Source organism: Lissotriton helveticus, chromosome 2_1 (assembly GCF_964261635.1).
Source record: "Lissotriton helveticus chromosome 2_1, aLisHel1.1, whole genome shotgun sequence".
NCBI classification, from domain to species: domain Eukaryota; kingdom Metazoa; phylum Chordata; class Amphibia; order Caudata; family Salamandridae; genus Lissotriton; species Lissotriton helveticus.
Genome location: NC_136059.1, coordinates 1,406,213,395 through 1,406,241,286, shown reverse-complemented (window position 1 = coordinate 1,406,241,286; position 27,892 = coordinate 1,406,213,395). Strand labels below are relative to the sequence as shown.

At 45.9% G+C, this 27,892-nt stretch overlaps 1 protein-coding gene across 3 annotated transcripts in view; it reads left to right on the top strand.

Annotated features, from left to right (window-relative positions):
• The window catches only part of HOOK3 (hook microtubule tethering protein 3), a 1,014,571-nt gene that overhangs the window by 652,459 nt on the left and 334,220 nt on the right, over positions 1-27,892 (top strand). For all 3 annotated transcript variants that reach the window (XM_078676339.1, XM_078676338.1, XM_078676340.1), the window contains one exon: positions 10,435-10,522. In XM_078676339.1, coding sequence (XP_078532465.1) covers positions 10,435-10,522 — 88 coding nt within the window. The remainder of the gene's footprint in view (positions 1-10,434; positions 10,523-27,892) is intronic.

Below are 27,892 nucleotides of genomic sequence, written 5' to 3'. Positions count from 1 at the left end.
GCGCCTCGACAAGAAATATAAAGCCCCGGAAGATTTTCCAGCTTGTCTAACTGGCCATTCAAAGCCGAACTCGGTAATTACGCAGGCAGCCCAATGAAGATCCAAAAAAACCTCCACACTGATGTATGCACATTAAACAACGAGGGCAGACGCTTTGATACTATCCACAAGCTTTTTTCATCAGCGTTGGAGCTGACAGTTAGGGCAGCAAATTCTCTGGCTGTTTTGGGAAGATATGATCAGCAGCTATCTGCTGACATTACCCCATATGTAGATCAACTTTGATAAGTGGCAAAAATGGAAGCAAACAAGATTGTGCATTAGGGGAGCGCACATTAGCAGAGATCAAAGACTGTGCCACGGATATCGCCACCACTGCATTTAAGCAACTCGCAGGTTCCGCTGTGCTACCTTCTTTAGGCCTGAAGTGCTAAATGAGTTTTTAGATCTTCCCTTTGATGGAGAGACCCTTTTCGGCAAGCATGTCATCGAAGCCCTACAGACAATAGAAATGGACACAAACAACTAAGTCGCTAGGAACTCTCCAGTTCAAAAGGATGCCCTTTCGTGGGGGCAGCGGAAGAGGCTTGCCATCGTATAGGGGAGGTTATCAGCAATACTGATATCCCCCCCTACATATCTACCTCCCAACAGTTTAGTGCACAATATTCCCAGCGACAACCACCTCAAGTGGCCTACAACATGCAAAAGAACTACGCCCAGAGGTAGAGCAGCACATCGAGAAAGGACGCTAGTCATCGCCAATGACCGGTCACAGGCTCTGGTTACTCCTATCTCCTCACCATTCAGACTAGGAGCAAGACTATCCCAGTTCATCCAACGCTGGCAAGAAATAACATTAGACTAATTCGTCCACACCCTAAAATTATTTTAGAACCCACCATCAAACACACTGCACACTTCCATTCCCAAGCATCTGCAACTTGTCAAATTGGATGTCAAGACCATGCTCTGGACGGGGTGATAGAGTCCCTCTTTCGCCACAAGAAAAAGGATTATATTCCCGTTTCTTCCTGATTCGCCAAAAGTGCAAGGAATGACAGCCTATACTCGACATCAGGTATCTCCACACATATCTCAAAAAAAATTTATTCCGTGTGATAACATTACAAGATATTCTTCTTGGGCTAAACCATAGGGATTATATGTCAACTCTCCACGTGCAAGATGCATGTTTTCACATCCCCATCCATCCTTTCCACAGGAGAATCCTAAGGTACATAGTAGCCTGCAGCAACTACCAGTTCAGGGTTCTTCCTTTTGGTCTGATGTCGACCCCCAAGATATTTACAAAGCGTGTGGCTCCTGTAGCTGCTTTCTTAAAGAAACAAACATCAGGTGTTCCCATACTTAGACGACTGGCTCGTCAAGGCGCATTCGAGTCACACAAAACAGAAAGCAGCAAATGCTTTCATTGCCCTTTTGAACAAGCTAGGGTGCTCTCTGAATTGGAAAAAGTCAAGCCCGCAACCATCAAGATCTATAACCTTTTTGGGAGCAACGCTAGATACTATAAGCAACAATGCCTGCTCCACATCAGAAAGACGAGTAAAGCTTAATATCATAGGCAAAGTCCATTCAGAAGAAAAGAATCTCTTTCATCATGCCTCTACAAGTCATTATTAGGGATGATGTCCTCATACATTCCTCCGTTCTAAGGATGCAACCCTCCATGAAGCACTAGATCTCTAGTGGGTACAAGCAACAGGTTTGCGATCGAAGCCCTATCTTGGTGGATACTACAGACTCACCTCTCAGTCACTCCTTGCTCAACCCTCTCCATTGGTCATTTCCACCATTGCTTCCTTGGAAGCATGTGGAGCATACCTTGAAGATCTACAGGTCAGTGGCATAAGCCGTACCAGCATTTTTAAATCCGTCTGCTCTTGCTCATGGCAGTGCATCCTCTCTTGCAGGTTTTCCTCCCCAAGATAAAGAACTCGGAGGTTCTCATACGAACAGACAATACAACAGCGATGCACTACATTAACAAACAAAGAGGTACGAGATTACTTCTCCTCTCTCAATAGTCGCAAGACATCTGGACTTGGACCATCTGCGAGTAGAGCATGTCCCAGGAAAGCAAACCGAGATACCGGACAGACTCATCAGATTGAGGTTATCCTGTCATGAGTGGGAACTGGATCAGGAGACAATCAAACACATATTCTCACAGTGGGGAAAACCCAATCTCTACCTCTTTGCGAACCCCAGAACACCAAATGCTAATTCTGTGCAAGCTGGGATCACCATCCGGGATCATGGGGGATTGCTTTTTCAATGGAAAGGTTTGGAATCTTTGCTTACGCCTTTCCACCCATCCCCTGATTCCTAAGGTTCTCACGAAGATGAAGATTGCAGCATGATAATGATAGCCCCAATGTGGCCTCGCCAGCATTGGTTTGCAGGGCTTCTCCTTCTGTTAAAGAAATCCCATGTGCGATTGAAGGTCTCACCTTATCTTATCTCCTGACACTGAATTAGGGCCAACCCCGAATCTCTTCACTTATCGGCTTAGCTCCTGAGTACAATGAATTTGCCTGTCTAAACATCCCTCCAGAATGTAGGAAGATGCTTTCCAGGGCCAGAATGGACAGTACTAACAAAACCTATTCTCACAAGTGGAAGAGATTTGTTTATGGTATCAACAGCAGCGCATACTTCCCCTGTTTTCCTCACCTTAACAGATATTACCATACCTATTGCACTTTTGAACATGTTCAGGTTTAGCTCCTGCATCGATCAGAGTTTACCTGTCACCCATATCTCGAATCGGACAATCTCCCAGGCCACCCTTTTTATGGTCATCCAGAACAATCAAACAGTTCCTCAATAGCTTATTTAGAGTCTTCCCTCCAGTCAGATATTCTCCTCCATCATGGCATCTCAACACAGTGCTGTCACTACTCATGAAATACCCATTGGAGGCCATTTATAGAGCATATTTAAAGTACTTGCCCTTAAAATGTTGCTCTCCTTGTGGCCCTGATATCTGCAAGAGGGGTCAATGAGATTCAAGCCCTCTCTATAAAAGAAACCTTCCTACAATTTAGAGATAACCGGGTATTCCTTGGTATGAACCCAAAGTTTATCCCTAAAGTCCCTTTGGACTTCCACCTTCTTTTCAGATCCTTCAACACCGGCTGTAAGGGCTCTTCATTCTTTGGACATCAAGAGATGCATCACGTTCTACATAGGACCAAGAGCTTTCATACATCTAACCAGTTGTTTGTGGATTATAGCGGACCACTGAAGGGACAACCCCTTTCCAGAGCATAGCTAGATGGATATCTGCTGCAATTCACTTCTGTCACCAACCAGCAGGAAAACCATTACAAACGTCAGTGAATGCCTACTTTACAAGAACTATATCAACCTCAATGGCACTGTTGGCTGGTGTGCCACTCCAGGACATTTGCAGAGCTGCTACCTGGAAGAATATGCATACCTTTATTCAACACTACTGCCTGGACTCCACTGCTTAAGGGGATGTAGCAGTAGGCCAAGCGATTCGAAGACATCTTTTCTGGTAACAGTGAGCTACCTCTTTCTTCCCACCTCCCTCTTGCTAGTTTCACGCATTGCCTATAATATAATGTTTTTTTCCTAACTTCTTACTGAAATGATTTCATATGTTTAACCTCGTATCATGAAATATGTTCATGGTTATGTTTTTGTTAATTCTATGTTTGGATATATTTTCTAAAAGGGGATATCTCTATAGAATTGTATTCCTAACCACTCACAGGACAATGTGTCTCACTACTGCTTTATATTCTGATTCAAGCATATGAATCTATGAAAGTTCCAATACAGGAGTAAGAAAATACATTGCTTACTTGTAACTGTAGTTCTCCTGTATTGGAGCCTTTCATAGATTTATATGCAACCCACTCTCCGACCTTAAGAGGCTCACATTTCCCTTGTGCTATGGAAAATCTGAGGGACTGGAACTTTTCCCACGAGTGTTCTAGAGGGCCAGGCATCCTATTGGCCGAAGTCTGTTTGGTCTCTTTTTTAAATAGACTATAATAGGTTGCAAAATTGAAGGGCCTAGGTCCTTTATGCTCCATCTTTAACATTCTGTTGCTATTTTATGGTACTGGAAACACCCATCTAGACGACGATGCATGAGTCAAGCATGTGAATCTATGAAAGATTCCAATACTGCAGAACTAAAGTTGCTGGTTTATTTTCTTATTAAGGCTCAATGTTAATTGCAAAGTAATCAATGTTTTCCTCATACCACATCAAAATATATAATGTACAGAGAGTGTCCAACTGTTTTCTCCCATAATTAGTGGTTAGTAATAATTTCCACATCAAGGGCTCCTCCTTTATTACATTTTTCAAATAAAAAGTGTGTTATGGGAAGATCTTAATCTAATATGCCATCCTAGCCACAGAGATCATTTGATAGGGTCCCTACAAATTACTCAAATACCTATACTGATTAAGATGAGTTCTACCTCTGAATACATGCGTTTATCCAGAACCTGGTTCAAATACTTGAGCCCATATTTGAGCTCATGATAATGGATACCTTTTATAACAATGAAGAAAATGCTGCATACCCAAGGACTTGTAATTCGTCTAGGCCCAGTATTTTGTGAAACAACATATAGTGTATTGGGATACTATGCAGCTCCTATCCAGGACATCCTGTTTGGTCCTAAATCTACTGTATTTAAGTTTAGTATTTAAAGGTTGCGTAATCCCCTAGATGTGCAATATTGTTGCAAAACACAACCGCCTCAGTTGGAAATGTGTGAGACTCTCAATCGAAAAGCCTAGCTATGCCTTCATGGTTAACATTAGCGCACCCTACAATGTACATTCAGGTGCTAACCGTTCAGCTGATATAATATGCATTGTGAGAAATGTTCACATAAACTAGCTGTTTTTATAGTCAGCAGGAACAATTACCACCAGAATTTACAGTGAAACTTTTAAATTGAACTGTTCCTTCAGGTTTACAGGTTGTCTATTCCAGGTTGTTTCATGCTGTTTACAGTTAGTATGATCAGTCTTACTTTTGTGTCTAGGCAACCAAATAGTCCGCCCCCTGGAATGTCATTTCACCTATGTATGTTTGTACAAAAATTGAAAAATATAAGCATTTCTAATAATTAAACAAAAGAAAACTTCTATTATGCAGCATGAATCATTCAGAATCAAATGTGTTGCATTCTGCCATCCAACTGTTGAGTCTGGATATCCTGAGTCGGTACAGTTTTTTCCTTTTGGATGTTGCACAAAGCAGAGGCTATACGATATCAAGCTTAAGCTCACAGGTACCCCAAGGTATCGCTTTCATCTTCCATTGTTGTGTTCAGAAAAGAAGAAAGCTGCGGAGTGGTTCAAGTCCAGATACGATGTAGAAGCTATTTGGAAATGAAGGCCGGGACTGAGAAAAAGGTTGAGAAGGAGATGAAGGCAACTTGAAGAGAAGGTGTTTTTTCTGGAGAACCTTTGAATGTGGGAGTGTCAGAATATACTTTGTGAGCATTCTATTTCACAATAGGCCTTCTTGCTACCTTTTCAGCAAATGACATGTAAACTAATCCATTTAAATTCAGCCCAAAAGGCCACTGAAAGATTGTGTAGTCAGAAGGTCAAAAGGTAAGTCACCTCTGTCTCCAAAAGGACCATACGTCTGAAACCTACAAGTCAGGCTGCCACTTAAAACCTAAGGCTCTAAATATATGAAAGAAACAAGTGTGCGCACTGTGAAACAGCTTAGCAGAATATGGCTTACCCAATGAGGAGACATTAGGAGAAATCAGAAAACCTAGAGGGGTACCAAGGGCGCACTAGGAGGAACATTTCTAGAATCGAGATATCAAACTTATGATTCCCAAAGACATTAACACATCTTTTGCGATATGGAAAAACATTCCTACAAGATTGAGACAGCATAACCAAACAGTGCCTAAGGAACAAAAGCCTCTGGAAGCCGAAACGTTGGACTGCAACAAAGAAAAGACTAAGCCTTTCTCAAAAACACCAATGATCAAAAGGCCAAAGGATTCAACACAAGAATCAGCAGCCAAAGGTGTCCATGTGATGAAAACGACTATCTTGCTTGACACTGACAGATGACAATGACTAGCTGAAAGATAAAGAAAAGCAGTCAAACACTACAACATAGCATACATACATGGTCGAAAGGGGAGTGGTTGATGTGTAGACAAAAAAATGTAGACTTGAAGCCAAAATGGCAGAAGAGGAAATTAACTCCTAAATTGCCTCACATAAAAATCCGAAATAAAGTTGGGGGGCGGGGGTGCTAGAGAGTCAGATGTATAGTTGGAGAAAAAGGAGACATTTTCCCACGCCAGATCCACTGCCTCAAAAATTAGATCCACAACTACACTTAGTGGAGAGCTCTCCAGACCTAGACCAGGAAGACGCAGAGGAATCCGTCAGTGACGTATGTTATCAGGCAGACGCAGAGTTAACACGAGAAGAAGTTGAGACATATCTAACAAGACCATCTAAGCCAGATGATTTGTCCATCAATCTTGTGGTAATGAGACGAATCATGAACATATATGGGGTGCAACTAGAGGAAAAATAGAACGAAAGAATCGTGCTTCTTATTGGATATTCTACACTCTACTACATATTAATGCTACTTAATGTCAGAAATATTCAGAAAGTAGAGGTGATTCACCGTGCTTTTGTAAACTTCTCCTTGAAGTCATAAACCTTGCGTATAGTTAACCCCAAAAGAGGGGGAGGAGCCACGATGGCCGACAGGACGGACGTGTACGCTCCCGGCTCCGCGAGCCTTCCACTCCTGCATCGACATCCTGCTGTTTATCCTGTGCCTGTGTCGCGATGTAACGGCGGATTAATCGCGCAGTTTTCGGCCGCGTTCTTCCGAGGTCTCTGCCTGCTTATTTCATGGAGAACTCGCTTCGTTGGCTATCCTCCGTGGCTGCCCCTGGACCCTGTGCTGATCTCCGCCGCTGGGCGCTGATGTAACGTTGTCGGTTAGCAGATCTGAAGAGGCGCGGACACTTGAGGTAGCGCTGTTGCTTATGGAGGGAGTTGGTATACATCCTTACCGGTGAGGCGAGATTCCCTACCTGGCTTAAGTGTATACTGGTATGGCGGGCTCCCTTCTCGCATCGCTTTTCTTTGTTCCGCTGCTGCTGGGCTGAGCAGCCTCCATCTTGGCGCGCCTTCTCGGTTGCTGGTCGCCTCCCTTCACTGAGGTGCGGGGGCTCGCTGAGCGCCGCTCTGGATTCCGAGCCGTGCTCTTGCCGGCGCCCCGGACTGAAGTTCCCAGGTATCGATGTCGCCTCAATCCTGCTATTGTGGATTCCTTGTCGGAGTGGCGATGGCGCCGGTCTTCCATGACGAGGAGATGAGTGCTTCCTTGTCCCCAGGGCGTGATCTTCTGCCTGGTCTTGAACGATGTACAGATCCGACGGCGTCCGCTCATAACGCGGACTGGCTGGGACCGCAGCGGGTCCCGACTTGCGGCGACATCCTGTCAGCTCTTGCCGACTTAAGGGCTACATTGCTGCGACACACTCGAGAGCTGGATCGGAAGATCGCGGATGTTACATCGGCACTGGGGCGACCGAGGCGTTCTAGCTCCCTGCTACCTCCACTTACTCCTGCAATGGATACGTTGTTTCCACTTATGTCTACAGTGAAGCGGACTGTACCTGACTATCATGGGTTGTGTTCATCTACCGACGAGGCTGCAGTTACACTGTTTCCCCCCACTCTGAGAACTGAGACTCTGCAGTTGCCATCGCTACTATTGTTTCGCTTGCCGGCCTCTCAGGTGTTGGTCCTCCTGGCTGCCTTTGCCTCCGGAGCCTCATTCCCACATCGGGGACGAGTGTTTCATCCTGTGATCGTGGGGAGGCTTGTCTTTTTGGACCCTGGACTGCTTGGTAACTGGAAACATTCATCTCATTCTTTTATGCTTCTTCTTTGTGGGGGGCGGCCATCTTGTTCCTTTGTTCTGCTTTCGGTGAGCTTTCAGCAGTGGCCATGTTTGGTGGATTTTCAACGTTCGGGCCAGGGTTGATGGTGTTCTTCCCGTTAATTTTGTTCGTTTTATTGGCGAAGACCCGGACTGAAACGCTTTCCTGATATATTTTAATTCGCTGTTTGCCATGTTCTTCCCCACCAAAGGTTGTAATTGATATGTCCTGTTGTTGATCCTGGCTGGTGGGGTGGGAGCTCTGTGCGGGCGGTGGAGTCCGGGATTAATTGGTTCTGACCCTCCTCAGATTTTCGGTACTCTATGGGAGTATTAGCTTAGGTTATTCCTTTCTTACTCTCATACTTCAGTATTTTTGTACTTCTTTCCTTTTTCTTTCTTCTTCTTTCTTATTCTATATTTCGGGTTTATTGGGCGACAGACACACTGCTGGGGGGGGGTAGGCCGTAGCCTCTGCATGCGTGTAGGGTGGGGGGACGGGGGATGGGGCTTTCGTTTCTTGGTTTTAGTTTCTATGGTGCCTTTTTGTCTCTTTGTTTTGTTTCTCTTTCTTTATTCTATCTGGGTCTGTGTTTGGGGCTGCCGGCAGGCGGGTGGCGGTGTTCCTTGGCTAGGTTGTTGATTCTGATACCCTGCTGCATATGCTTTGATCCGCCACGCCGCCTGGAAAGACTTGCCTTTTGGGTTGTTAAACTTTATGGTGACTCGGTCACTAATGTTCTGTCACGCCTCCACAGACTCTGCTTTCGTAGTTTGTATTTTTTGTTTTCAATTTAAAACTGAAAATCGCCCTTAATAGTTGCAACGTAACATTTAAAATTAACCTTCATAGCTCCTGAGGCATGGTATCGTGATGATCTGCTGTGTAATTTTAATGCTCGTTTATGGTACTACTATGTGTCTGTGTCGCCATATTGCATGCCCTGGTGCTTTAACAGTATCCGTGGCCGGCCTGATGGTTGTGGGCCCGTATTTGTTCTTTTACCAATGCACAATAAAGGTTTTCACAAAAAAAACAAAAAAAAACAAAAACATAACTTCACCTCCTGGTGTTGGACTACCTTTGGGCGAATGAGGGTGTACTTATCACATGAGTTGTGCCCCCCTGAGCTCGACCCCAAAGACCCACCTTGTGGTAGCCCATGACAAACGTCTGTTCCCTGCAGTCACGGCATGGCTTGAAACCTTTTTTCGATTGGGACATCGTTCCATATCACGCTGTAAAATCAATAAAAGTCATCAGTAAACTGAAAAACAGGAGTGGAGCTCCGTATTCGCTACATAAGGCACGGAAGCAAAGAAACTGGTATCAGTGCACAGGTGTCAAGTCATCGTGGTACTGCACGACACAGTTGGGAACACTGCTATGAAAAAGTAAGCAGATTTATTTTTTCCATTATCACAAAATTAAGTTGAGAACATTCCATTTCCCTAAGCTTGATCTTGCAGGACTGTGGAAGAAAGAAAGAAACGCACCATACTTATGTAGATGTTTCAAGTGTGTGAAGAGATCATGCGCAAGCTTCATATCTGTGCTGAATTTGTGACAAGCCTTTTATAAAATACTTGATATCCAATCAAGAACAATTTTCCCCCAAAAGACCGGGATCTGTGATGCTGTTCTTATGTATACCCAATGTATGCCTGAACCATGGCAAGCAAACGTATTACAGTCTACCTGTGAAAACGAAAAACCTGTAAAATAAGCGTGTCTTTGTGATTAAAGGGGAAAGAGGAGGGAGATAACTGGGTATGTTTTACCAAGCAAAGGGGAGATTGAATAATTGTTTATACCTGAATACATAGTTGACACTTGAAATGTGACTTGTTCATAGTGTATTGAAGTGGGTTCTCAAAGTTTAGTATTGAATAAAGAAGCAGTCCCATTATATGGAATTCTTCAATAATTTTTGGAGTGAAATTATTACATATTGCAACACGTAACTCCTAATTAAAGCTACTGTTAAAATCAAAAAAAAAAAACCCCAAAAGAAAAGCTTTACTAAGTCAGGACTTCCTGACCCAATCACTGAAAGCCAGAATAATGTAACGCATGTGAAATAAGAAGAGTTCCATATTGCAAAATTATAGTCGTGTAAGTATCCAGTTTCTTTGAATTGACATATGTCTTAGATTTGAAGAACTTGTTGTTCGTAGATCCTGCTATAAAGTAAGCCACTTGCCTTTCAGCAAACTAAAACATGTACTTCACAGATGCTGTTCCCTCACCTAGCACCTTAATACTGAACTGAAATTCCTATGGTTTATTTTCATTACTGAGAAAAAGCCCAGTTTAATTAGTGAGTGGCACTATGTGTTTGTTGGGAGTCCAGACATTCTAAATTAATAGTTTAAGGATAAATCCTCTGTGGAACAATATTTAATGTTGCATTCAGCGGCATGTGTGTTCTTTTTATTGTAACACATTCTCGTTGCCTTTCCAGAGATTAAGATCCGAAAGGGATTCCTTAAAAGAAACCATTGAAGAACTACGATGTGTTCAAGCACAAGAAGGGCAACTCTCAAATGCAGGTAATTGCTAAATATGTTAAACCTAACATTTATTATTCACTAAAACTAGAATGTATTGTAAGGGTCTGGTTGTTTACTATCTTGACAGATAATTGTGTTAATCACATCAATGTATTAAACATTATGTATTTTAATCTTAATGCTGTGTTGAACAGGAAAATGATCCTTTTGCAAAGATTGGTTCTCCTAATATTTTAGACTTAGCTGTAAGAGGTCAAAAGGCTTCCACTGGTCACTAAATATCATAGAGGGTACAGTGACATGTCACTGCAATTCTCCCATTAGGTAAAGGTGAAAGACACTGAATAGATTTATCAGCAAAAATGCATATTGTCTAGAACATTAAATACTAGCGATGTGAAATCTTGGAATAGTTGAAAAAGTTTGAACTCCTCTTCATCGTGAAATAAAATGTGTTCTACAAGTGAGTAGTATATAAGCAGTCGTTATTCTTACTATACATTTTACATGGTTGATTTTTCAGTCCATTCCAAAACATTGCCTTGTTTTTTTTTATTTAAAGTAATGATTTCATGTTTACAAAAATAAGATAAAATCTTTGCAGGTTTTTCAAGGTTTGCCTACAATTACTTAATACATGCAATGGTGGGAAATGTGATTATATGTTTAAAAAAAGGAGTGTCAGTTCACCAAGACTTCTAGTGGGACTGCAGAGACAGGGCACTTAAGAACAGGCAATAAAAGCTAGATCAAGGGAGAGCCTGTCGGAGGTTGGCAAAGGCTGAGCTGGGCCTGTGGAAATGTGCTTTTTTTAAGGAGCACACTTGACACTGAAGCTGGACTTCAAAATACCAAGTTTATTCACTCATGAGTGAGACCACGTCTTTACAACACCCTCAAATGTTCCAGGAGATAGTGGCTTGAATACACAAACCATGGTGCTTATATACAGAGTTTTCTGCACTGGTAAGCATGTAGTTACAAATGGAAGGTACAAGCATACACAGGAATAGTTACCGACAAACATGGGCAGATGGGAAATCACCTGGTCCGCAAAGGGGGAGCAGGAGTGCTTATGGTAGCACTAAGAGATTGACAGTTGAGTTTGAGACCAGGTGTTCTGGCAGCTACAAACTCTTTAGCATGCATATTGCTTTTATCTGAGTCAGGAAGTCAACTAAAATAGACAGAACAGGCAGGATAAAAGGCGAGCATCAGAGGATGGGAGAATTATGAAGGAAACCTAAATGTATGCCACAGCCAAAATGGCTGCAGCCTATGCCAAGTTAAATACACGTTTTCCATTGACGGCCCTTTTGGCATAAGCTAAGACATTTTCTTATGCTTATGAGCACATGACCACCGTGGCTTATGACGAGGTGAATGTGTCCCATCGAATCCTATCGATGTTATCATTGTGCCGGAAAGGAGAGCAATAGGAACCAATTTTAGACAGAGTACTACAGGCAGACCCTGTGTCAACCAGAAACGGATCAGTAGATCCCAAGATGCTTGCATCAACATAAGGACCCATTTAATCTACTGGCACCTCAACCAGTCCCTTACCCCATCCTAGGCATCCCTTTGCTTAATCTGAACCTGCAAGAGCATCAGCAGAATAATCAGACATTTGATATGGATTTCGTCTATCAAAAGTATTAGAGTAATTTGGTCCTTGTTCAACTGCTTCAGATCTGGGGTGAACTCCTGTACCTCCTCTGTTTTATGAATTCCATGGGCGTCTTCTCACACTTCCCCTTTCCCGGTGGTACTGCTGACTTTGCAAAAGAGGGCACTTAGAATGCCAATGCCCAGTATCAGGGGAAACATTTGCTTGAGGAAGAGGGGACACTCCAGGTGTATACATTGAGCGTCCGCCTCTTCCACCTCCCCTAAATGGTGGACCATATACTTGAGCCAACATAACTTTTGTCTTTAATTCCTTAACCTTCTTATCCTCCCTGCCTTTTGCTTCCTATTGCTCATAATATTGGGCCATAGTCAAAAGGGAAACTGGGGAAGGCGTGGTCCAAGAACTCTTGCTGGCCTTTATGCGACTAGCTATTTCTGGTATCATATTAGCGACAAATTTATCAACAAAGAAATGCCTACTTGTATCATCGGCCAATGACTGACCACTGAAATCATGGAATGTTTCCTCAAACCTTGAAAAGAAGTCAGAAACTAACTCATCCTTTTTCTGTTTACAGGACGCTAACGTGGTCCATTCTATTTCTTAGGGGGTATGAGAGTCTTCAACTTAGTTACAATAGCTTTGGGAAGATCTAATATCACCTGTTGCGGTTTCTGCGCAGGCTCTCTGGCCACATCTATTTCCTCTAAATGCACCCAAGTATCACCATAAGCTGCAATATTGTCCACCTTCCAAATTGTTCTCCACATATCAGGGGGCAAAATAAATCCAAAAACATATCAATATCTGGCTGGGTCATAATGCAGGAGCCACTTCTTCATAAAAAGCGGCAGGATTTTTCCGCGGATCAGGCAAAGCAGCTTTAAGAGCCATAACATCTGCTCTACTCCAAGGGGTATAGAGCCAATTGTAAATAAAAGATCCCTTTGCATCATCTGAGGCTTTGACTCACTACTACTAGGTTTATTCGCATCCACCAAAGCATCTACTTTCTTTGCCCGAGATTGAAGTGCTTCTGCAACTTTATTTTTCCTAGCTAATTCTTACTCCTTTCGCAAACGCAATGTGTCATCTCGTAATTGGACCACCCATCTAATCATATCAGGTAGGTTTGGAAAAAGGAAAGTCCCATCTCCTAACTGTTTATAATCGGTACTCATATCATTTGGTTCTCTCGCATTAAAAATATGCCGCCAACCATATATTACCTCCCAAATGAATTTTTCTTTAAAAAAAAACAGTTTGGCATCTTCCCAAGTCTGAACTGTAACTGTGAGGTCCGTTGCTGTACTAATCTTACGCGCTTCCACTCTGGCAATGTCCCGTAAATTATCTTTCTCTTCCTTGGTCAAACTAGAGCGAATTAGCCACCCACCTTGCTTATCTTTATCTTTTTCATTTGAAGACAAATGGTCCTCGTCAGAAACCTCATTCTCAGGGGCACTAGGGAATTTATATGGGCGTCAAGGTCTAGCTAACAAGATTGAATCACTTGAGGTTTATTAAGTATGGGATAAATAGGGCACCTAATAGGGTACTGGCCAGTTACCTCTAAACAACGCTCCCTTTCCTCTTTGTCTTTGATTTCCTTATCTTCCAATTTCAATGCTTTTTGATATATCTTTTTACGCTGCTCTTTTTCTGCTATAGCTTCTTCTTTCCTCACTCTCTCTTGCACTTCTGTCTCCCACATTCGTACACAAACATATCTTGTCGACTCTTACATTTAAACAAACACTGCTCTAAATATTGAATCTTTTTAAAGTATAATGACCCATTTACAGGCCATCGTAAATCAGGATCCTTTTTCGTATATTTGTTCCACAGTGTACTATACATTATGGAAGAAATACCATATTTAATGTACATATGCCTATTAGGTGTCCCCTCTGGGGCAGCCGGCTGACTACTTTCTAAATCCATTTTGGTACCTCCAAGACAGCAACACAGCGTACAGAGTTTGCTGGGAACAGGCATGCTACCAAATTTGAGTAAAATATTACCTATCCAATATATTCAAAAGTAGAGAAAATTTTCCACATTACCTGCCTTTATTTTTTTGCAAAAAATAAAGCAAACAAACAAAACCAGAATCTTGGCGACGCAAATTAAGAGTGCAGCTTCAGCGACCTTAACAAACAAGAGTCTCCAACCTCCAACTGCCAATGTCTTGGTCGACCTAATGGTCACTGCAAATACTTGCGCCAAATGAAACCTCAGTCGGGACCGGCTACCACCTGGAGGGTCAGATCAAGAAAACCGAAAAATCACTTTGACTGGAAAGACAAGGGTTTCCTCATGCAGGACGTCTCCTCAGTAGAATTCCATTCTTTGTCAAGACCACTCCTTTGGGCGGCCGCTTCTCCAATGAGGACCCACGTTGTGCACAAATTTTCTTTTTTAAGAAGCACACCGGTGCAGGGTTCCCTTCTCTGTCCACGGGTCCTTAGACTAACAAAATAGAGGTTGACACTGAAGCTGGAATTCAAAATAAAAAGTTTATTCACATATGAGTGCGACCATGTCCATAGTGGCTTGAATACACAGACCATGGTGCTTATATACAGAGTTTCCTGCACTGGTAAGCATGTAGTTAGAAATAGAAGGCACAAGCATACACAGGAATAATTACCGAAAAACATGGAATGATAGGAAATCACTTAGTCAGCAAAGTGGGAGGGGGAGCAGGAGTGCTTATGTCAACACTAAGAGATTGATAGTTGAGTCTGAGACCAGGTGTTCTGGCAGCTACAAACTCTTTAGCATGCATATTACTTTTAGCTGAGTCAGGAAGACAACTAAAATAGACAGCACAGGCACAGAAAAAGACGAGCAGCAGAGGATAGGAGAAATATGAAGGAAACCTAAATGGATACCACAGCCAAATTGGCTGCAGCTTATGCCAAGTAAAATATTACACGTTTTCCACAGGCCAAGGCCTGTGGATTTACTTTTAGATTCCTGTTTATATTTCAAACTATGTGTTGCTTTTAGGTAACTCTATTAGTGTTTTGGTTTGCACTTGTCTCTTTTTTGAAGGTTTCTGAAAAAGAGAACGTGAGAAAAACTAAAGCTTCCATGTTACCCCTGTGGACCAAAAAGGCAATTGTTAAAGAAACAATTAATTAGATTAACAGTTGACTTACTGAGGTTTAGTAGCTTATCAATGAGGTTAAGTAGTTTATTTTTCCCCAAGCCAGTTTTTATATGTTTAAAATGTATTGTAAACCGAAACATTGAAGAAGATACAATATCAAACCACACATATTGACAAAGTTTAGTTGCAGATCCCACAGACATTCACTCTTCATGCACCATTGATGCCCAAAAAACGTGAGTATCCTGCACTTCAATTGCTTTATACTTATCCGTATCAGTGTCTGACAGGTTGTTTCCCATAGTAAATACATTTCCTATAACATCCATACCATATTGCTTGTTAAGAGTCCCTAAAGATCGCCAAAGTACCAGTGTTCTAGGATACAAAGAAGACAAATCACATTGTAGCTAATCCGTTAAAAGTTTACAAATGCTATGTAATCTAGATCAATCAGTTATTTTTAGGTCGAGCTAGAGTGCGCATGCGTAACATGCGTCTAGCTCGACAACTATTGTTATCAGTCTCCTGGGAATCTGAGACAGGGTTCGGACACGCGCACCGATTGCACCTCGTGGGCGCGCACGCCCAGGCCGGCGCCGTGCACATATCCTATCTCCGATTCCCAGGAAGTCAGCCATGCCGCCATGCCTCTCTCAGTCGCGCGCGCACACATACACACAGCCACACTCACACACACACACACGCAGGCAGGCACACACAGGCGCACGCACGCACACACACTGCATACACAAACGCGCACCCTCCCCCCCCCCCCTTACCTCATCTCTGTACTCCAGGTCCTTTGGCAGCACGATGCGGGGCTCTCCCCTTAGGCATGGGAGCCCCGCCGTACTATCCGCTGCTCTTCACCCGGGCCCCCTCCTGGGACCCGGGACTTCGGCTCACGCACTTCGCTTTAGCTCCGGGCTCGCGAATGGCGCATGTTGCGCATGCGTGGGCAGCCCCCGCCCTCCCACGTCTCCTAACAGCCCAAATACTCTCTACCCAGTGCTTTTAAAACATTGCCATGCGATTGGCTGAGAGAGCACTTGTCAGTTTCCCATTGGATGTCGATCCTGTGACGCTTGTTTCAATCTGTTCCCGGATCTACCATTCTATGCCACCGTAGTAACCAATCCTGTCGTAAAAAGTAATCGAGCACTCAACTAACCAACCAATACATAAAATAAAAATACAATAAAAAATAAAAGATCCCATTTTTAACAAATTTGGCTTTTGGCCACGGTCAGCTCTTTACCCGAGAGCGTGCCTCACCCTGCGGAAAGAGACGTCATTTCCCCAGGGACTGCCGGCGGAAGCTGCTGCTGCGTGAACTGTGCAGCGCTGCTGGGAGCAGAGGCGTGAAACAATGCGGGCATTAACAGACCCCGGTGACGCATCCACCTGTGCTGCGGGGTCTCGGAGCTTCTTCCTGAGGGAAGACCGTTTCAGAGGGAAGATGCTGTTGTGGCTTCGTTGCATATCGTTTCCGAAACATGACTTTCAGAGAAGGCCGCGAGGGCAGCGCCACGATGAGGAAACAAAATCCAACACGCAGCCTTTATCTTCTACATTGAGCATTGCCGCGGGTAGGAAGTACTAAATAAAATGTTACTAGAACAGCCCCATGCACCCTCGTTCAAGTGTTCACCTTTGGGGGAAATGCTGCAGAACCTTTATTAATGGGGCCATCTGGTGAATTAGGTCATAATTAGTTGCAAAATCCAAGCCTGCAGCACAAAGGAGTAGCCAAAAAATTATACCCCCCCCCAATTGTAGCATATCTTTATTCAGAGTATATAAAAAGCCAGCAAGTCTGACCCTACATGGGGGGGTTTCCTCGATCATGTAACTCTCCTACCTTGTATCCTTCAATCCTTTCATCCTTCTGTCAATTTATACAATGATCAGTCAATCTCTTCTCCTTTCCATCCATCCAAACATGCATCCATTCACCCCTTCATGTATTCTTTTACTCTTTTTTTTTTATCTTCATACTTTCATCCATCCAGCCACCCTTTCACTCTTTCATCCATCGGTTTGCCCTTCCATCTTTGATCTTTTTCCTCCATCCTTTCACTCTATCATCCATTCATTCTTTCCCATTTCATCCTACGTATCACCTTTTATTTCATTTTACTGTTCATCCTTCCTTTTTCCTCCTGCTCTTTCCTTACTTTTTCTACCCATCTTTTGTCTCTCATCCTTTCGTACATTTCTCTCATGCAGGTGTTTTTTTCTCTGTCTCCCTCTCTCTGGGTGGTCTCATACATTCATCAGTCCATCATATCTCCTTCTCCACCTCCTTTGCTCTGCAGGTCCCCAACGACCCACCCCTCTCTCTCTCTCATGGTATTCCTGATCATTTATTAAGAGTCCACACATGACAAATTAAAGTATTATATTGGGGGCCAGTTTACAGGCCCACCAGTCCCAGTGACAGCCCCTCGCTCGAGCTGCTTCAGTGGGGAGTTCACTACGGGAGCATCAAACAGAGGAGCATTCTGAGCGCCCCCTGCTGCTGATTGGTGGCCATGCAGGACTGGGAAAAGGGGACGCCCCTTGTAATCTTATTACAATCCCTAAAGACTCCCAAAGGGCACAAAAAGTGAGAATAAAAATCCAAAAGTGAAAGTAGTGTGCTTCTGATGAATGATGAAAAGTGAACATATCTGCTATGTGAGCACGGGCACGCGTGGCTGCCATGTTTGAAAGCAGTGTTGGTGGTGGAACCAATCGTTTTCAGGCACCAGAAGTAGGCCACAAGCAGGAGGCAGCATTTGACGACCCTCACATGTGGCCGAAAGGTGGGTACAGCACCGGGCCTCCTGAACAACTAAGTACACTCCAGCAGTCGTACTCAACGCAATGTGCTCATACATATCCGCACAAAAAAAGTCAGATAACTTCAAACAGGACCAGGAGTGAGCCAAGGATGTGGCATAGGCCCAGCTCTGTTTAGCATCTGCATGAACCGCCCAGCTGTCAGGTCAACAGAACCGAGACCAACAACAACCTTCTAGTTTTTAATAGCATTCGCATGAGGCTCACTTTGCTGCAGACAGCCACCCGGCTTGTTCTTCTGTCACTGGACTTGTGCTGCTAAGTCTACAAGCACAAAGTGTATTATTTGTTTCTGTAAAGCATGCTCATTTGTTAGTTCAGTGCTGCAGATTTCGATCCATGTGTGGGCAATGTCTCCTGTCCATGCAAAGGGTACATATGTTGCCATGGTGACCTCGTAATTCATCCGAGCCAAATGATCAGAGCTTTCTTTGTTGAATGGAGACTCCAATGTCTGGTATATTTGTACTCGGGACAACGAATTGTTGACTGCATTGTGGAGCGTATCAATAGCTCCAAAGAGATTGCAAAATGAGTCTCTTTTCACAAAATCAAAATTCATGCTCTTTGGTATGGCGGATTGATGCAGTCGGGCACTTTAAATCATATGTCAGCCAACGGTGATTGACTGACTGCATGGATGTTGAGTAAGAATTCTGTATACAGATGAATGAATGAGTGAGAGCATGGATGGAAACATCCAGTCACTGTAAGTGATATGCCAGACCTACTGGCTTTGCCAGTGCTTTATCATTTTAGCCCCAGCCTCACACTAGTTCACAAGAGCGTGTGTGTGCGAAAACAATATGTGCTTCAGAACATGTCGCATTTTACAATCTTCTTCTACGCTAATCTTTCCCATTATCCTCTCTAAATCTCCCATGGTTTAGGGCGGGATGCCATTCCTTTTGGTAATAGTGTCTAAACAGGGACACAATACGGTTTTGTGTATCAAAATATTTATTAGTACAGCCTTGACTTTCAAAGTTTCAAAGCCCATACTTAGAATCTTGAAAGAAATTAGAAACTGCAAGTTCCAGAATCCAAAAAGAATTTGGCTAAAAAGCCAGGACTAAATTAAGTTTTACCGGGGCCCACTTTAACGGCACAACTTACATGTTTGTGCAAAGACGTTTTGCAAAAGAAAGAAGTCCCCTTCAGGTATCTGCAGTGCAAGTGCACCTGCCTCATGTTCTGAGCAAGTTCTGTAGGTTTTTTAACCCCTCCGCACACACGCAATCATGCAAGTGCACTGCATGCCTTTTCTGTGACACGGACTGTGGCCCTGTGCCGGCGGGGTCTGTTGTCTGGAGGGACAAAACATGTGCACTCTCTATACAGAGCATAACTCTCTTCAGCTTCCTGGGCTGAAGTAGCGAGACAGGCCTTTTTACCTGTGTCTGCCAATGAGTATCCCTTACTGGCCTCTGCAGCGCTTTTTAAATTGCTCATCCAGTCTCCTGTAACCTGGTACTTGCTCCTATACACACAGGATATAAAAAATGCATGTGCGAAGGTTGCCACTGAAAATAGAGGATACATAGGCGCAGGAAGCGGGACTGTGGACGGTACTGCAGCACCTCAAAATAACCAAGTTCAGAAGGGGAATGAGCAATAAAGATTACTTTTTCAGCTCGTCGTATCTGCCATACGTTAAAAGGCTACGGTCAAATATCGGGTTGTGTCTGCTGCCAATTTGCTCCCTATTCTTTAACATGGAGGTTAGTGGGTATGCCTTCTGTCAGATTAATGGTTTATTCTCCTGACATGGAGGTTGGTGTTTTGGAGGTAAATTTTCTTTAACTGCAGAGTGAGAGCATTTGGTAAAGTGAACTATGTGACAATCTTGCTGAGTTGGGGGGTATGTGAAAGGAAATGCTATAGATTTTTTTTTTCGAACGCAACTTTTAAATTCCTGTAAATAAACTTGTTTTGTATTTATTTATTGTACGTTTCTCCATGTATCTCCTTCTTTGTTTCTTTCCCATTTTATTTTAACTTCTTCTCTCTTTGCCTTTGTACCTCTCATTTTTTTCTTGCCTTACTTTCCATCCTTTTCTTGTCTTTTTTTTCTCTTGCCTTCTTTCCTCTTTCTCCGTTCTGATTTCCTTATTTGTCTCTTTATGCCTTTTTCTGTCACTCTTTTTTCTTCTTCTCCTTTCATTCATTCATTTCACTGTTTTGTTTTTTCTTCCTTTCATTTTCTTCTCATGTATCTTTGTCCTTCACCGCCTTTCTTTTGCTCCTTTCTCTATCTATTTATCCTCATTTATTTCTTCTATTTTCATATCATCTTTCTCTGTTTGCCTTATTTTTCTTTCTTTCTCTCTTACATTTTTTTCTGCACTCTGTCATCCTTCCCTCTCTGTCTCTTTCTCTCCCCTCCTCTAACTCTATTTATTTCTCGCTCTTTCTCACTTTTGCTATCTTAGAGCAAAGGGGCAAAAACTGATCCTCAGGGACCACAAATGTACACTTTTTGCAGCACAGTCCATGTGTCATCAATGCTGTGTGCTGCTTGTAGCAGGAATAGGGTACTCTAGGGGCAGTACCCTACGCCCTCACTCTAACTATCGCCCAACCTCTATCTATCCATCACCCTCCCTCTATCTATTCATCGCCCTCACTCTATCTATTGCACTTATCTATTGCATCACCACAGCATCACTCAGCACCACCACAAAATCACTCAGGGGCACCACAGAATCACTCAGGGGCACCACAACATCACTATGTGCTACCACAGCATCACTGAATGCCACAGCATCACTCGTCGCCACCACAACATCACTCGTCGCCACCACAGCATCAATCTGTGAAACCATTCAACAACAACTGGTTCAAATATGTTCTCTCAATGTTTCAAGCTTTATTACAAATGTCACAAAAAGATGTTAATATTTCACCTCTGTTCTTGGATTTTCGTCACAATAAAATACACTGATCATAATCTTCACAAAAGTTATTTACAAAAGTTTAAGCTATTGCCATTACAAATCACAATAACTTTTATTTAAGTATTAATTATTAAAGAAAGAAGACATTGTTATTTGTAATATCAATACATCTAAGTCACATAAATACAACACATATTGGATTACAAATGCTATAGGTGTCACATTTGCAAAAGTTAAAACTATTGGCATTGTAAATGACAAAGCTATTAATTTCGCTATTTTCAAAACAAACACATAAATAAAATATTGGTCATTTACAATACCAATAGCTCCAACTTTCCTAATGCGAGACCTATTGCATTGCAAATGCTTGTTTAAATTGTAGGTACATTTTGCATCACCTTCAATGATAGTTTACTAGTGGGAGAGGCCTTTTTCCAGTTTGCTCAGTGCATGTATGCATGCATGCATGCATGCATGCATGTATGTGTTATTTGCATAGTGCATACCTAGCCAAGAGGTAGCGGAGCACTGTGCAGGGTCAAAGGCAAGGATACAGTCCGTGAATTATTATGTCAGTTACTTGTTTTTGGGAGCAAAAGTGTACAGGTATTGCATCATGATGCAGTGTTCTTTAAAGACATGCTTCATCAGCTCTTTCGTAAAGTGGAGCAGTGTTGGACAGTCTTAATGGACACAGAGATGTTGTTCCAGGTATTGGGTACATAGGCAGAGAGGTCTGTTTTAAAAAAAAATGTTTTACACTTATTTGTCTCCAGTATGGCAGTGTCTTGGCTGCTGGTATCTGAAAGAAACAGGTTAGTATTAGATTCCTTACTTTAGAATATCCCCAGGCGTCAGACTGGATCCAGACATTTTTGCGTAGCTGTACCCTTGCCCGTCGGTAGGTGTCGTCTGCGGCTCCGCGTCCGGCGTCGTGGGCGCCGTGATGACGTCGTCGGAGTACTTAGACGCCGCCTCCGCGCGCTGAAGTCAGTTCTTCTTTTTTCCACGCCAGCAGCGCAGATCTGGAAAAAGTGGTACCTTAGTCAGTTTTTGACTAAACTTTTTACGATCCCTTTGATCATTTTTCGAGTCTTCGACTCCGAACGGTGCCGTTAGGGACTGATGTCGGTCACCGACCCTCACCGCCGGTGCCTCCACTGTCTCGGCGTCGACCACGACGACAAGACCTGCCCCAACTGCCGGGCCCTGACTTCGAAAGCTAGGCGGAAGCGGTCCCGCAAGCGACTCGAGCTCCGGCAGTCGGCCCCGCTCTGCGAGAGGTCCTGGTCCGGACAGAGGTCGAGGGACCGGTCGCGGGGTCGGAGCCATCATAGCTCCGGGAGTCGACATCACTCCTCAGGTTCGAAGTCGTCAGGTAAGCACAAGAAGTTGAAGAGACGTCATCGCTCTTCCGACTCCTACGACCCCCCCCCGGACGCACGCGCGATGCGGCCGGGGGTTCGGGTGACACCACCCACGTGGCTCCGTCGGAGTCGCGGGCGTCGCGTCCTGCCCCATACCCTCCGGTCCCTGGGCAGCACGCGACGTCGGAGGAGATCGAGCGCTTCCTCACGGCCCCCCAGCGGACCCGTCTGGGGGTCCTAGCGAGTCGGGGCTTAGGCCCCGACGCCGGCGGGGGCTTCGGCCCCGAAGCCACCGGCGCCTTCGGGCTCGGTGTTGCAGGGCCCCACTGGATCCGCTTCTAGATCCGGGTCGTCGCCGGTTGACCTGACGACCTCACCGGCGCCGGTCCCTCAGGTGTCACCTCCGGCGCCGTCCCCGATGCCTCCCTCGGCGCCGTCCCCGAGGCCTCCCTCGATTCGGTTCCGGCGCCGGAGCAGCGCCGCTGGGCGCCGCTCTCCACGTCGATTGGGGAGTTTTACTTCAATGAACCGGCCCCATCAATTGACAACCCTGAGTATCAGGCGATAAGTGATGAGGAGTATTGGGAGGGGTCTGAGGACCCTCTGACACGGGAGTGTCAGTCCCAAGAGGACTGGACTGGTGGACTTGGGGATGCCAGTGGTCTGGACACCTCGCCAGACACTGGTTTTGTCTCACCTCCTACCATGGCTACGGAGGAGGGGGAAACCTACAGTGTGGTGTTGACGCGGGCGGCCAAGGCCTTGGGCCTTCAGCTCCCCGTCGCGGCCGTGAGGACTAACCTCCTCACTGAGGTCCTTAAACCGCAGTCCAGCTCGGCTGAGCCTCTGCTGCCGTTTAATGAGGCCTTCTTTTGGGCACTTGGTCCAGGCCCGCTACAGGTTCGCCTGTAGATAGGAACGAGGCCATATGCCTCCCCCCGGCCCCGGGCGACCCCTGTTTCCTTTCCTCCCACTCCACCCCGAAAGCCTGGTCATCCAGGCTTCAAATTCCCAGACCGCATTCCCGTTGGCTCCGCCTGACAGGGAATCCAAGAGGTATGAGCAATACGGCAAGAAGGTATTCTCCTCCCTAAGTCTGGGACTGCGGTCAAACAACACGGCATGCCTCTTGGGCCGCTACACCCACTCTCCGTGGGACACGGCCGCGGAAGTGCTGCCAGAATGCCCGTTGGAGGTACGGGCTAAACTCGGCCAGGCCCTTGTGGAAGGCCGAGATGCAGCACGGTGTTCTATCCGGTGTGGGCTGGTTACCACCGACTCACTGGGCAGAGCGATGGCAACGACGGTGGCGATTCGTCGCCACGCCTGGTTGAGGTCCGCGAACTTCTCGGCCGATGTCCAGAATACCCTCATGGACATGCCGTTTGATGGCCGTCACCTTTTTGGCGACAAGGCAGACCATGCGCTTTAAGGTCTCCAGGGCTACGGCCAGGTCCTTGGGCCTCTCGGCCCGTGCCAGCAAATGGGTGAATTTCGCTCCTTTCGTGGCCAAGAAAGTGGCGCCCCCACATGTGCTGCCAGCCACGAACCGCAGACTAACATCCAACGCGGTGGCGGCCGTGGAAACCGCCGTGGCGGCCGTCGGGGACAACGGCGAGGCCAGTCCACACCTTCCCCCGCAGCATCCGCCTCAAAACCCTCCTAGTCTTTGCTTTCAGGCCCATGTGACACCAGTGGGGGGAAGAGTTCGCCATCACCTCCTCCACTGGCGCACTGTCATGCCGGACAGGTGGGTGCTGCAAATCGTCTGAAGGGGCTACTCCCTCCTCTTCGAGGCGACCCCTCCAGCCATGCCACCGCAATACCACCGCGTATCGGGGGATCATTTGCGACTTCTGCAGGAGGAAGTTACGGCCCTCTTGGACAAGGGGGCCATCGAGCGCATTCCTGGGCCAGAAGTATGGTGTGGTTGCTACTCCCACTACTTTCTGGTACCCAAGAAGGGCAAAGGGGGCCTACACCCTATCTTGGATCTACGGAACGTCAACGGCTTCCTCCGGAAGGAGAAGTTCAAAATGCTGACACTGGCTCAGGTCTTAGCTGCCCTGGACCCAGGAGACTGGATGGTAGCGATGGACTTGCAGGACGCTTATTTCCACATCCCCGTCCTGCCGGCCCACCGGCGCTACCTGCGGTTCACGGTTGGCCACAAGCACTTTCAGCTTACCGTGCTCCCCTTCGGCCTTACTAGCGCCCCACGGGTGTTCACGAAGGTGATGGCAGTGGTCGCAGCTCATCTGCGCAGGTTAGGGGTTTCAGTCTTCCCCTACCTCGACGACTGGTTGTTGAAGGCGGGCTCGCCCCAGACACTCGTCAGCCACCTCCAGACGACGGCAGACCTCCTGCACCAGCTGGGGTTTTCCATCAATGTGCCGAAGTCACACCTGTGCACCTCTCAGAAGCTCCTCTTCATCGGAGCGGTTCTCGACTCGGCGCAGTTTCGGGTTTATCCTCCCGAACAGCGGGTTTGGGATATTCAGGCTCTGTTTCCACTCTTTCAGCCATTATCCCGGGTCTCGGTCAGGTTGACGCTGCGGCTTCTAGGGCTGATGGCGTCCTGCATCCTTCTGGTGCATCACGCTCGGTGGCGGATGCGGGCTCTGTAGTGGGACCTGAAGTTTCAGTGGGCCCAGCATCAGGGCAACCTATCCGACCATGTCCTGATCTCGGAGGGCACTGCGAGACAGCTGCAGTGGTGGCTCACGGACCGCGATAGGGTCAGCAGCAGATCCCTCTCCCTTCCCCAACCGGAGCACGTAGTTGTGACGGACGCGTCCCTTCTGGGCTGGGGAGGCCACATGGGAGAGGCGGAGATCAGAGGCCTTTGGTCTCCGGCGGAGTCCCGGCTCCATATCAACCTTTTGGAGCTGCGGGCGATTCGTCTAGCACTGAAAGCATTCCTCCCCTCTGTCCGGGGGAGTGTAGTACAGGTGTTCACGGACAACACCACCGCCATGTGGTACTGCATCAAACAGGGCGGGGTGGGGTCGTGGACCCTTTGCCAGAAGGGTCTGTGCCTCTGGCAGTGGCTGAAACATCAGGGCGTGACCCTGGTGGTTCAACACCTGGCAGGTTCTCTGAACGCCAGGGCGGACGAACTCAGCCGTCGGTGCACGATGGATCACGAATGGCGTCTGAACTCTGACGTGGCGCAAGGCCTCTTTCAGCAGTGGGGAGAGCCTTGGTTAGATCTACTCACCACCGTAGAGAACACGCAATGTAATCAGTTCTGCGTGTTGGAATTTCCAAGGCGGCACTCGCTCGGAGACCCCTTTCGTCGCTAGTGGAGTTGCGGTCTGTTGTACGCCTTTCCGCCTATACCACTTCTGCCCAGAGTGCTGAAGAAGATCAAACGTGACCAGGCCCAAGTCATCCTTGTGGCTCCGGACTGGGCACGAAGATACTGGTATCCCGAGCTACTCAGTATGTCAGTCGATCCCCTGGTTCGTCTGCTTCTGCCTCTTCAGGAGGATCTTCTGTCACAGCAGCAGGGGACGGTCCTCCACCCAAACCTGTCCAGTCACCACCTCCATGCTTGGAGATTGAGCGGCGACAGTTGAGGCCATTTGACTTGCCTCCTGAAGTCTGTAATGTCATTCTGGCAGCCAGGCGTCCCTCCACGAAGTCGGTATATGCCTGCAGGTGGAACAAATTTGTGGCATGGTGCACAGCAAAGGCTGTGGATCCTCTTTCTGCCCCTCTTTCTGAGGTTCTTCTCTTCCTTCTTTCTCTTGCCCAGCACGGCTCTGCTCTGGGCACTATCAAGGGCTGCTTTTCTAAGGCTGCCTGATCAACCTTCTTTGTTCAAGTCTCCTATTGTAACTCGTTTTCTGAAGGGCATCACACACATGTTCCCTCCTGTTCCGTTTGTGATGCCTCAGTGGGACTTGAACCTTGTTCTTACCTTTCTGATGTGCGCTTCCTTTGAGCCACTTCACAACTGTGCTCTCCGCCTTCTTACTCTGAAGACTGCTTTCCTGGTTGCCATCACCTCTGCCAGGAGAGTGAGTGAGCTCCAGGCTCTTTCATCCAAACCCCCTTTCCTTTCTGTCCATCCGGACAAGGTTGTGTTGCGGACTAGACAATCTTTCCTGCCCAAGGTTGTCACGGCCTTCCATATCGGGCAGTCTATCACCTTGCCCACCTTCTTTCTGCCACCGCATCCCTCTAAAGAGGAAGAGCGGCTCCACCGTCTGGACCCAAAATGTGCGATTTCGTTCTATCTAGGATGCACACACCAGTTCCGGGTGGATGACCAACTCTTTGTTGGTTACGTGGGCGCTAAGAAGGGACGGGCGGTGCACAAGAGGACCATCTCTCGGTGGGTCGTCTTGTGTATCAAGGCGTGTTTCTCCTTGGCGAGGAAGGAGCCTCCTGTTGGGCTGAAGGAATCTAATACTAACCTGTTTCTTTCAGATGCACAAGTTACTTACCTTCGGTAACAATATATCTGTAAGAAACAGTAGTTAGTATTAGATTCCTTACCGCCCCACCCATCCTCCCCGTTCTGCGAACCGATATCTAGGGTTAAGGTCATCCCCTTTCAGGGCCCTAGTTTCAATGGCACCAGTGTTGGTTTTTAACATGGCTCTGCGTTTCTGGCGCGGAAAAGCTGTGTCTAAGAACTGACGTCAGCGCGCGGAGGCGGCGTCTAAGTACTCCGACAATATCATCCTGGGGCCGACGACGGATGCGGAGCTGCAGACGACGCCTACCGACGTGCAAGGGTACTGCTACGCAAAAAATTCCAGATCCAGTCTGACGCCTGGGGATATTCTAAGGTAAGGAATCTAATACTAACTACTGTTTCTTACAGATATATTGTTACCGAGGTAAGTAACTTGTTTATTACAGACATGGTGAGATTATCCACCAGAGAGGGGTGCAGGATGTGATACCTTTGTAAATAATATGGCTAGTTTGAAAAGATGTGCGGGCCAGCAAGGAAAGCGAGTGGAGCTTAATCAGGATGGGGGCGATTTAATCAAATATCTTTCGGCCTTGGATGAAATGTGATATAGCATGTAGGGTAGTGTTTAGGGGTCAGCATGTAGCTGGGTGTTTACACCATGGAGATGTATGGGTATGGTGTTGTTTTGCCCTGTTTATACTTTAGGAGCAGTGAGGTGTACGTTCTAGTATTTATCAGGGCACCATACACCTCTTACCTTGTTGGCGACCTTGTTTTTATGGTGGAATGCTATTTTCCCTTCAAGTCCCTCATTCAGTACTTTGAGTTCTATTATTATTTTCTTTGATGCACCATACGCAGAATACTATGCTGGCTGACTTGATTTTGTTTGTTTCCTTGTTTTTGGGACAGATTAGTTTTCTCCCTTCAAGACCCCCCATACAGTATTGTCAGCACTCTAGTTCTTTTCTTGATGCACACTACCTTGGTGCAATGTTTTTAACCCGGTGTTGGGGTTCGGGATCAGGAGAGGCAGAAGGTAGCGAGTCTGACACCTGAAGTAATGCTTTCAAAGAAGGTTTTATTTTAAGGTAAGCTTTTCGTCTCCGGCT